Genomic DNA, 11,709 nt, shown 5'->3' on the forward strand with positions numbered 1-11,709 from the left:
ATATTAGTAGTTTGTATATACTTCCTAGCTTGCATGTAGAGAAAAAAAATGTTTTTCTCTTTTTCTAGGTAGGTTTTACCTCCTGCATCCCATATGTTTTGGGAGGCAGTGGTGGATTGTTAATAGTCATACCCTCTTCCCCGCTCCTCCACAGAGTGGTACATTATATCCCTTCACAAGCGAATTTCTGCCTCCTAGGAACTTAAACCCTGAGCAGACTGATAAATAGGGGTTTAAAGTTCAACATTACCACTATCGGTATCTAAAATGACTGGCCATGGTTTTCTGGCTGAGATCCTTAGTCTAGTTTGTTTCCTGGGACGACTGCTTCAGTTTTTCCTTTCTTTCTGCAACTTTCCACTAATTCCTTTTTGCTTAAATTAGGCAGATCAAGACTTTGTGGCTTACAACCAAAATATCATAACTGATATAACATCTATTTTTCAGATGACATTATTTAACTCAATCAAGTCCCCCACACAGTGGTCAAATCAAATCCTCTCCCATGGCTCTCATTTCTAGATTTTGATGAAACAAGTTTATAGTGCTCTTCTGGTATAAGAGCATCTCACTTGTATTGAATAGTCGACTTCTTCATGGAGGATATTTCCTTGTAAGAATTTTATTTATAATAGAAAAATATTCTAATACTTTTAGAAATGAAAATCAATAAATCTTTATGGATTGACCTGCAGGGCAGAAAAGTTAAACTAGAAATCCTAAGAAATTTGTATATAATTAAAAATAACTAGAATGCAAACCAACAGAAAAAGTACTTTATTTATAACACCATTTTGTAAACAATCACACTGTGCAGTTTTTAATTAAACAATAACATGTTTTCCCTATGGATTTATAGCAAACTCTATGTAAAGTCAATGAGTTAATACAAGAGAGAAAATGAATAGGGTGAAAAATTTTTGAAAGTGTCAAATTACAGCACTTGATACAAAGACAATAACTATCTGTACCATAAAAATTTACATGCCACAAAACATTAATTTATAATTTAAAATATACAGTAAAACACATTTATAAAAAGCATCAACATTTTTATTACAAACCAGTGAATTACTTAGAAGAATATTTATTAAAACTTACAAAAAAATCAGAAAATATTGCAATGGAGGTAAAAATTTAAAAGTAAACAAAACTATCATTTATAAGGACTAGAAAGTGAACAGAGGACAGATTACATTTTCTGAGGACTGTGTCACTCCTTGATATTTTGAAGCAGCTTCAACAAATGTGACTCAATAACCTGTTGAACTAGAACAGCCATGTAAGCAAGATCTCAGCATGCTGTTTACCAACTTTAAAAAACTATCAAATACAACTAACCCCCACTGTTTTCTTTTTCTTTTTCTTTGGTACCGGGGATCGAACTCAGGACCTTGCACTTGCGAGGCAGGCCACAGAACCACTTAACTAAATCCTGCCATCCGCCTGTTTTCTTAAAGCTATTTCTAAATAGGAAAATTCATAGCTGGAGGATGATAATGCAATGTAATACTTTAAAAACTTAGAACTCAGCTGGTCACTGACTTAGTAATTGTCCATATTATTGGACTTTCTGTGTCTAGGTTTTAAAAATGTTTAAACTGAAGAATCTAGGGTAGAAGGTTGTTCTACAAATAATCTGCTATACAAATATTAATCTCGTAATAAGGTATGCACCAATCTGCCAGTAACTAATTTTTTGGATCAATGAAAAGCATAGTAAACAAACTCATTTCTTAACTCTGTAGGAATTTGTTTACTTTGTCCACAGTTTTAAGTGTAATTTGGGAGTTAGGGTAACATGCAATATTTTTTGACTGCAAGTGATGAAAATATTTTGGGGAACTGGCTTAAACTATTTATACAGCTTTAATGAAATGAAACCTGAGAGTCCGTCCTAAAATACTTACCACTTCTATAGCCCAGGGCTACTGCTAAATCCATAGAATTATACCCAGAGTCTGTTTCAATCGTTGGATCAGCTCCATTTTCTATACCAAAATAGAAAAATCCACATAAGTAAATGGAAATGTGGGTATATTTGTCTATTACTGGCTCATATGTAAACAGACTTTCAGCCAATTTGGAAGGTATTTTCAGGATTTTTCAAAAAGCAGTCAGTATACATGGGGTACACAGACTTTGCTTCGGTGAATTGGAGGGAAGACACTCAAAGAGGTGTCCTCTAGAGTGGCTGAAACTCATAATCAAAGACAAAACTCATGCGGAAAGACACTGTAGACATGGAAAACACTAGTGAATTCCAGCGTGATCCCAAATGGAAGCAATAAGAATGAAAGCTCCCACTCTAGATGTGGCGTGTAATGGGGCTGCTTCTCACTGCAACTAGGTGGTAGCAAGTGCCTGCTCCAGACGCAGGATGAATGTATTCAACAACAGTTCGTGGCTCTCCTAATACCAGGGGAAGCCAAGTTGAGAAAGTAAAACCCTCATATGGCATTTTCTAAATAGTTTTCATTTCATCTGCTTACCTAAAAGCATCTTTACACATTTCACATGATTCCCATGTACAGCATAAAGCAAAGGTGTCCCTCCATTCTGCAAAAGTAAAAGATTTTAGTTTTCAGTGGGAGCAAAAGTCAACTAAATGCTACTGTGGAAAATTTTACTAAGAACTGGGCACATGTTTTACTAAGAATTGGGCATATAAAAGTAGTTTAAGAAGCTTTTAATACTTTGTGAAGAATACTTAAATAGAATAATTGAGTTTATGACATTAACTTGTTTTTCTGGGTAGTTAAATAAAAACTTTTTTTTCCCCCCAGGTGCTTAATAAAATTTATAGTTTCCCCTAAAGCAAATAAATTCTAGAGTTTTTTATAGTGATTTTAAATTCAGAATCATAGACTCACCCAGTCATATTCATTTACATCAACTCCACAATCAAGCAGCATTTTGACAATATCCGTGTAGCCTTTACTACAGGCCAATGACAGTGCACTTTCTCGACCTTTCCCTAAAAGTTGGGGATCAGCACCCTAGTGTGAGAAGTGGAAATAAAAGACTTTCAATTAATTTGAATAAGAATGTTGTTAATTCTGTCAATACAAATTACAATCCAAAACTAAAGTCAGATAATGCTCTGGGGTTAATATGGAAATAATGTAAACTTTTATTTATGGATGCTGTTACTACCAAGATTGTCTGAATGCCTTTCTTCCTCCCTCTAGCTGTCTCCTTCCTAACTAGTCTTTCACTCTGAGGTCGAGTCACAGCTCCTCTAAGAAGCCTCCTCCTACAGGGCTGACAGTATTTCTATTCCTATTGTGCTTGGGGGAGCTGAACATTAAATTATTTCTCACTGTTTCTTCTAAGATTAGCATTGCCTTCCCAACTAGACATAAGTTCCATGAGAATATGAAAAGCATTGAAATAATTTTGTTGCACCTTCCATCATTATATCTAGCTGGCCAGAGATATAGAAGCTTTTAAAGAATTAACTGAATTTAAGTAACTATACATATACATTTTCTGAGGTATTTTCCTTACATTCTGAAGTAGAAATTCTACCACAGCTATTTGCCCATGTGCTGCAGCCCACATCAGAGGAGTAAATCCTTCTTCATCCATGTGATTGATAACATTTTCTATTTAAAAGAAAAGCAATTTTTGTGATCTAATTTAATAACCACATATTAATATCACTATGAAATTACTGGCATTCTAAAATTACTTAATGAAGCTCATTTTGTGCTGACTTTTGTTTGATGAAGCCCTATTATGTGTTGTTGCAATTTGTAGCATAAATGTATTAAAATGTGCCTCAATGTACATGGCTGGGTTCACACAGTATATTCTTTAAAGTATAAGCCACCAGAGCTGGAAGGTGAAGGGAGCTCAGTGGTATGCCTAGCATGCCTGAAGCCTTGGCTTCAATCCTCAACACCACAAGTAAGTAAATAAAGAAAGGAAAGAATGAAAGGAAGGAAAGAAGAATAAGCTATCAGACATGATACATGCTAAGCACAAGGCAATCAACAGAACATTGGTCTCAGAATCAAGAGACCAGAGTTTGAATACTGGCTCTGTTGCTTTCTAGCACTGTGACCTTGGGCAGTTCATTTACTTCTCAAATATACAGAATGTCTTGCTTACCTCTGTCTAGTTGGGAGGATCACAATAAAAATGAGATTATATTATAGCCCTTAGCATTACATAAATGTATGTTACTATATAAACTTCAAAATCTTATTAACGCTACCTTCAACTCTGTAACTAACATTGCTGCCTATGAACTTCTCTCATTCGTGTGGTTTGCTAACATAATAGTAAGACAGAATAATCTGCAATGTAGTACCATGAAATTCCACCTTCAACCTCATTTCATTCCCTATACTAGTTATAAGCTCTACAAATTTTTCTGTGAGTTTATTTAGCAGACTGAGAATTAAATTTTTGAATAATTACATACAAACAGAAAGATAATGATTAAGTAAGCCTTTCTTATAAAAATAACATGATTTCAAAAACAAAACTCATTGATCATGCCCCCTGAATTCAATAAACACTGTTAGGACAAATACCTTTTTTTTTTTTTTTTTTGGTACCGGGGATTGAACTTGGGACCTTGCGCTTGTGAGGCAGGCACCAGAACCACTGAGCTAAATCCCTGGACCCAAATACCTAACTTTTTAAAGAATAAAAATAAAAGCAATCTTTTGCTTGATCTTTTCCTCATTATATCAACACATATTCCATATGAGTCAAAGACTGAAATGTAAAGAAAGGAAACCACAGAAATTCTAAAATAAGAATGAATAAGTTTCCAAGTGGGAAATCCTTACACTAAGCAGGATATGAAACTCTTGCCACTTAAAATGTTAAGCCCTTATTGGAAAAAAATCATAAAATAAGTCAAAAGAAAAATGACAAAATTAGGAAAAACTATATGCAACATAAACAACACTCAGCTAATTTCCTTTATTTAGATAAGAGTTCAAGTACATAAATATATGGCAGGCAGTATACACAAAAAGAAACTCAAGGAGATGACAATTTTTAAAATATAAAGAAATTACTGTGAGATTCCATTTTTCACCCACAGATTAGTGAAAATTAACCTCTGATAATATTCTGTGTCAGTGAGGGTATGAGGAAATAGAAACTAACTCCAGTGCAAGGACCAACCATGTGGTTATATATACAAAAATAAAAATTCAGGGCTGAGTGTGTACCTCAGTGGTAGAGTGTTGCCTAGTTAAGTGTGAGGCCCTGGGCTCAATCCCCAGGACCAAACAAACAAACAAACAACAATCATATGCCCTTTGACCCAGCAAATCTGTTTGTACAGATTTACCCAATGGATATATTTTAAAAGAATGCCAATATTACTGTCATTTAGCAGCAAAAGTTTAGAAAATAAATAAATATATATATGCAGTTTTAAATTTTTTAAATTATAGAATTATTAAAGGGAACAAAACAGATCTATGAAAAGCTTTCCAAACCATTAATTGAAAAAGCTAATAATAATATGTATGATATTTGTCTGTGTATGCAAATAACAAAAAGCACATACATGTTCTCACACATAACCCAAAATAGAAACGTTTTCTAGAAAAATTTTTTGAAAATATAAGAAGTAATTCTTTTATGGAGAAGGTTAGAGTGGTAAGGGAAGCTATAATTTTATACTTTACATTACTTAATTTTTTTCACTATCCATTGGGTTATTTCCCCAGTGATACTACGCAATTATTTTTATCTTTATACTTTCTTATATTAAAATAAAACAAATCTATTAAATCCCACTGAATTTACTTTAATGTTACCTTGTTCAATGCGAGTAGCCAGGTAGAGCATCTCTCCCTGAGCTGCCAACTGGTGGATGGACAAAGCTGAAACAATACCAGAAAACGCTGTGTGTGCATCTGCCGTGCTCATTGTCCCACAGTTCATGCTTGTGGGGCAAATTTCTTTCCCAAAATAAGAACTCATTTTTTATTTAAAACAATCTAAGTTAAAGTATAACCTAACATTACAGGTACCTGTTCTGCACCTGAGAATGACTATTACATGTTCACTGAAGGTACTGTAATTTGACATCTGCAAATTGTTATTTTCAACAAAATTATTTTATTCTGAAGAAATGGCTTAGGCACTTAATTTCAAAAATGTTATCTCTGTATCCAACCTTATGAAGAAGACAGGTCTAAAAGACACAAAGATATTCTTTTTGTCTTCTTACTGACTGAGTCCATTGAAGTATTTTTTTGGCTTTTGTTTTGTTTTGTTGAGACAGCATCTCACCTTGTTGCCCAGGGTGGTCTCAAACTCTCAAGTAACCCTCCCACCTCAGCCTCCCATATAGCTGGGATTACAAGGGTGTGCCATTGTGCCTAGCTTTTTAGAAATCCTAAATATTTTTATTTCAAGAGCCCAGGGGTTTTCCTTCACGTTAGGAAAAGTGAGGTCATAAATGGAAAATTGGTCTTGAGAGTAAATTCTTGAGGACAGGCCTAATAGTGGCAAATCAGCCAAGTGATCTTGGATAACTGATTAAATATTTTTGTTTGTAATATGAAGGATCTGAACCAATGATCTGTAACTATTTATTTCTTTTCAGTTGAGAAGTTCTATGGTTGGGATATTTTCTTTTTTTTTTTTTTTTTTTTTGGTACCGGGGATCAAACTCGGGTCCTTGTGCTTTTGAGGCAGGTAGCAGAACCACTGAGCTAAAAGCCCCGGCCCTGGTTGGGATATTTTAAGACAATGTCTTTAGAGTAATGCCACAAAGGCATTGTTCTTTGGGAGTTCTTATAAAAAGCCTTAATATTGCTTGATCACTGACCTTAGTGATATGATTATGTAACTTAATACACAAAGGAAAGTAGCTAGGAGGACTTCAGTAAGCCCGATGTGCCAACAGGTGGAGGGAGAGGCCTAGAGGAAGACTCCTTTTGGCTTAGCTACTACAGCTTGCAATTCAGAAATCAGGAGGGATTTAGTATGTCCAACAAAAAAATAAAGATTTCACAGAGCTTTGGAATATAGGTATATTTATATTATATTTTCAAATTCAGTGATTAACATCAAATTGCTGTTTATCACTCATTTATATATCTATTCTGCTTTGAATATTTTTAACTTAAATAGAAAAACTTCATTTTCTCTATAATGATCATACATCCTTAAAAGTTATGGATTCAAAGTTTTAAAAGAGGTGGTTTTGTATTCAAACTATTATATTCAAAAGCAACATTATAATAGAAATCACTCAGCTTTTCCTACAAAATCATTTATTAGTGATCTTGTTTATAAGTAAAACATGAAACTTTGCACTAAAAACACAATATAATGACAACATCTTAATTTGCAAAAAGTTCACAACTAATTGCTGTTTTTATTTTCTTGCGATAGGGTCTCATTCTGTAGTTCAGGCTGGCCTTGAATTCACTATGTAGCCCAGCCAGGCTGGCCTTGAACTTGTAGCAATCCTCCTGCCTTAGTTTCCTGAGTGCTGAGATTACAAGTGTGTGCCATCATGCCAGCCAATTACTGTTTTTAAAGTAAAGATATATAAAGTTTTTAATAATTAACATTTCAATCTGTATTTTTTCTCAACAGAGAAAGACGTTAGCATTTAAATATGTAATGATATATGAAAAAGTTTTAAGTTACTAAAAGTATGAGGACATCATTTCAGTTTTCAAAAAGAGATTGTGGATTTCATGAAAATAGTATTTCAAAGCCAAAGTCTTGAAACTACTCTACTAGCAATAACATTTTAACACATTAGTAGAACATACTTACAATTTGCTAACAGAGGTGTGGTAGAGACCTCATTTCCTCTGTGTTTGTTGGTTAAAGTAGTTGACTGTTTAATGGGTGAGAAATGCTTTGTGGTAGAGGGTGTGTAGACATGTCTTACTTGAATTCCAGGAGAAGGAGATGTATGGATATTGCATTCAGCTGAAAAAATAAATTTAAACACATTAAAACAATATTTTAATGACAAAGCATTTCAATAAAAGTCCTATGTCAATGTTGACATTAGAAAAGAAATTATGTAGTATAATAGTGTTAATTAAGCACAATTATGTGATATTACATTTTTTTGGTCATAAAAGTCTATACTACCAAAGTGAAAGTTCCAGAAAGAAAATTATTAATCTTGAGCAATTTCATTCTATTTTATTATTCAATAGATCATTATAAAAGTAAATCTAAAGTATGTTGACAGACTACTGAATTAAAGCATTTGAAACTATTACAAATGAAATATTCACGAACAGGGAATATCAAGCTAATTCATTTCAAAAAGGAGTGAGGAGGGGCCAGTGATTTAGCTCAGTGGTTCTGCCGCCTACCTCACAAGCGCAAGGTCCTGAGTTCGATTACCGGTACCCAAAAAAAAAGGAGTGAGGAATTTTTCTCCTATGATTTTTAAAAGGTACAATAAAAACTTCATTAGAGAATTCATAAATAAAGAATAGGCAAGAAATTTTTTAAAAATCTATTTCCTTTAAAATAGACATTATGTAATATGAAATTACTTAATTCTGGTTTCTGTGAGATTCTAGAAAATCCTATTAAAAGATGTCTTCCAAACTCTTCCTGAACTCCAAATCCCATGATGGAAAAAGAAAAAACCAAAAGAACAGAAAGAAAACAAAACCAAAACGTAGATCAAAACAACAACAAAAAATCCCCACTCAAATAAAAGCAAAGGCAGATATTTATACCATAACTTTCAACCTTTAAATAGGACAGATGCCACTTCCAGGTCAGAATTAACTTGATCTTGAATATTTTTACTATCCTCTTCATTTAAGGATTTCACAAATCGGGAACACACATTCATATCAAAGCGGTTGGGCAGTATGAATTTCATTCCCATGGCAACACCCTGAGCTGATCCTTCCTCTGAATTTGGGTCCAGTGGATGTTCTATTTTAATGTCTGGCATGCCAGAGAGACCATAATTGCTGGGACACTCTTCCACTATCAGCTGGGCTCCAATATCCAGGTTTGATGATGTAGCCATGATTTCAACTATAGTTTTCAATAATTAAAACACTTCTTCATGATTTCCTCTTGGAATTATAAGAGTGATATCCAGTGTATTCTTAGAATTTAGATATTTAAAAATCTGAAAGAAAAATATTAGATAATTAAAAGTATATCAACTTAAGTAAAAAAGTAAAAAAAAAAATAATAATTTTCAATCAAGTATCCAAACAGTGCTCTTAAAGAATCTATTACATAATAGAAAGCCTACAATATCCAGAGGTAGAGAAACCTAGGTATGAATACAAGTTTTACCATCTATTAGCTGTGTGACCTGTACAACTTGCTGAACCTTTCTGAGCCTGTCTTATTTGTAAAACAGGGTTACCACTATAAACCTTGGAGGATCTTGGTAAAGAATAAGTGAAACATAGAAACATTATCAGGCCGTGGATTTAGCTCAGTGGCACCTTGCCTGCCTTGCAAGCGCAAGGTCCTGAGTTTGAGCCCAGGTACCAGAAAAACAAAACAAAACAAAACATCATCACCTCTATTATTACATTCTAACAAATTTTAGTCACCACTTCCAAAAGATTTAGCTACCAATGAAAACAAACTTTCAATTTTAAAACTTTAACCTCCTACTTGAAGTTCACTTTTAAAAACATGCTATGATTATCTAAGTGGTGCTTAGTTTGAATTTGTTATAACTTGTGTTACATCTAGCTTTATAGCATTGCTATTTGTAACACTTGTGATTCCTCGCTAGTGAAAAGCTTTACAAAGCTTTAGTTTTGATGAACTGATGACGTATTTATCAGTTTTTGTTCAGATTAAGCATTAGCAACTTAATGTAGATTTTTGTGAAAAATAAACTATGTAAATTATAGATTGGCTTCTCAAGATATCCAACTGTCCCAGATAGATGATCCCTCGAGACAGGAAGAAAATGAATACCCAGTTGATTTTTCACATTAGAGTTTACTCCCTTTTAGAAATTTTGAGTTTTAAAATTAGAATGAAAAGAGAAAAATGCATTAGGATCACAGTGGAGCAGGGGTTAGCAAACCATACAGTTATAGATAACCACTGTTTACAGTTTTAAAACACCGATCCTTTTAACAATCTTTTGAGTAGGCAGTGCAGGTAATCTTGTGCACCTAGGAGAGGAGGAAAAGGAAGCTTCGTGGATTATGAGGAATTTTATCCACCTCTACTAATTCCATCACTCTGACCATTAAAATAAGCAGCAGGCACTCAACTAGTACAAAACTTCCTAGGAGAAAGAACTGAAAAAATAATACAAACAAAAATAATAGGTGACAAAAGTAATATATCTTAGCAAAAGAAAAGGAAGAAACCAGAATAGAAAATTACTGACTTAAGTGGAGATAGAAGTGCAATGCAGGAAGTCTCTGGGTCCTTAAATGACAATGTACAATGTGAACTGCGTTTGCTGAGGGAAGAACCATTTCCTCCATTCTCCTACTCAAAGGCCCACTAAGTGCCACTTCCCTGCGCTTTCTCAGCACCCTCCATCTGGATCTATTTTTAGCATTTGGCAATCTCTTAAAACTGTCTTTTCAACACTAAATCAAAAACTCTGTGATAGACACCATTGTTACTAATCATTGCATACAGAAATGCCCTTGGTCCTACCAGGTGCTCCATAAGTGTTTTCTGATCTGGGCTCTAATATTTTTATACATTCTTTTCTGTCTAATATTTGCTGATTAGATCTGACTTTACACTTCCAACATCTACTAATTAGCTGTGCCACCCTGGATCCATAAATAAATTTTCTGAGATTCAATTACAAAATGAAGGTGTTGAAATGGGCAGCACTAATACTCTAACTCTAAATGGTTATGTTATCAATCAGGGTTTTCAGACAGAATCATCAACCTCTGAGAGGAGAACAGCACAGGTGCTTGGGGAAGGAAGGTGAAAACAACGCCTGTCTCCGCGCAACCCTGAAGAGGAGAAGCAAAGTTGACTCGGAAGCCAAATTCTTGAAGTCTGGGAGATGAAAAGAAAAAGAGGTGACTCTGAAGAGGAGACGGTGAGAAAAAGAGGTAAGGCCAAGGGTAGCTAGGCTCACCTCGATCTGTCAGAGCTCAGGGATGGAAAAGTCTAACGCGGTAAGAGAGCAACCCGGCTAGGCGCTAGTGGAAGATACTAGTAGAAGCCCCGATTCTTCGAAACCCTGAAGTTGTCCTACATGGAGAGGAAGGTGCTGTGGAAATGAATGAGGCCCCACAAGCGACAGGTGTCCCGGGTGTCGCTACAAGCGCCCAGGTGGGAACGAGCTCCCCAGGAGAGCGGACCCAGGGGTCCGGGGGGGGGGAGCTTGCATGGAGCGGTCGGCCCTTCCCTGGGAGGCCTTGGGACCCAGATTCGGTACAGACCTCAAGCCTGCGCTTGTTTTGGCCGCGACGTCACTTCCGATTTCTTGTTTTGCCTTCTAGCAAGAAAAGGTTCCATATCGCTGCGCCCAAGAGGATTTCCAGGATTTCTGGGGTTTTTTAAGCTGCCTTTATGCTCCGCAGTCCACCTGCGGGAATGCTACAGTGATAGAGTCATTTCAGGTGACAGCTCTGGGTCACTAGAGCAACGCCTCAGCCTTTTCCGGTGGCTACTCCTCCTCCCGTTTGCCCCGCCCTCCTGACCGCCCCTGAGTCTTCCGGGTTGCGTGAGTCTCGTGAGCCTGCGCGTTACGTAATCGTCGGCATGCGCAGT

At 35.5% G+C, this 11,709-nt stretch overlaps 1 protein-coding gene across 4 annotated transcripts; it reads right to left on the reverse strand.

Annotated features, from left to right (window-relative positions):
- Positions 1-759: 759 nt before the first annotated feature.
- Positions 760-11,664, reverse strand: Ankra2 (ankyrin repeat family A member 2). Of its 4 annotated transcripts, none has more exons than XM_004874152.4 (9): positions 11,379-11,664; positions 8,719-9,112; positions 7,774-7,932; positions 5,793-5,858; positions 3,511-3,608; positions 2,874-2,999; positions 2,493-2,559; positions 1,911-1,991; positions 760-1,269 (listed from the first exon to the last, which is right to left on the reverse strand). In XM_004874152.4, the coding sequence occupies exons 2-9, from the start codon at positions 9,005-9,007 to the stop codon at positions 1,214-1,216; spliced, it is 942 nt and encodes a 313-aa protein (XP_004874209.1). In that variant the 5' UTR covers positions 9,008-9,112; positions 11,379-11,664; the 3' UTR covers positions 760-1,213. The 4 variants fall into 4 exon arrangements, with proteins under 4 accessions (XP_004874209.1, XP_004874210.1, XP_021107329.1 ...); XM_004874153.4 differs by having other exon boundaries at positions 8,706-9,112; positions 11,379-11,628; XM_021251670.2 differs by lacking the exon at positions 11,379-11,664 and adding an exon at positions 11,072-11,210.
- Between the last annotated feature and the right edge of the window lie 45 nt (positions 11,665-11,709).

The sequence above is a fragment of the Heterocephalus glaber genome, unplaced genomic scaffold, assembly GCF_053883595.1.
Source record: "Heterocephalus glaber isolate CG9 unplaced genomic scaffold, H.glaber_assembly_v1.0 deba00001056, whole genome shotgun sequence".
In the NCBI taxonomy this organism is placed as follows: domain Eukaryota; kingdom Metazoa; phylum Chordata; class Mammalia; order Rodentia; family Bathyergidae; genus Heterocephalus; species Heterocephalus glaber.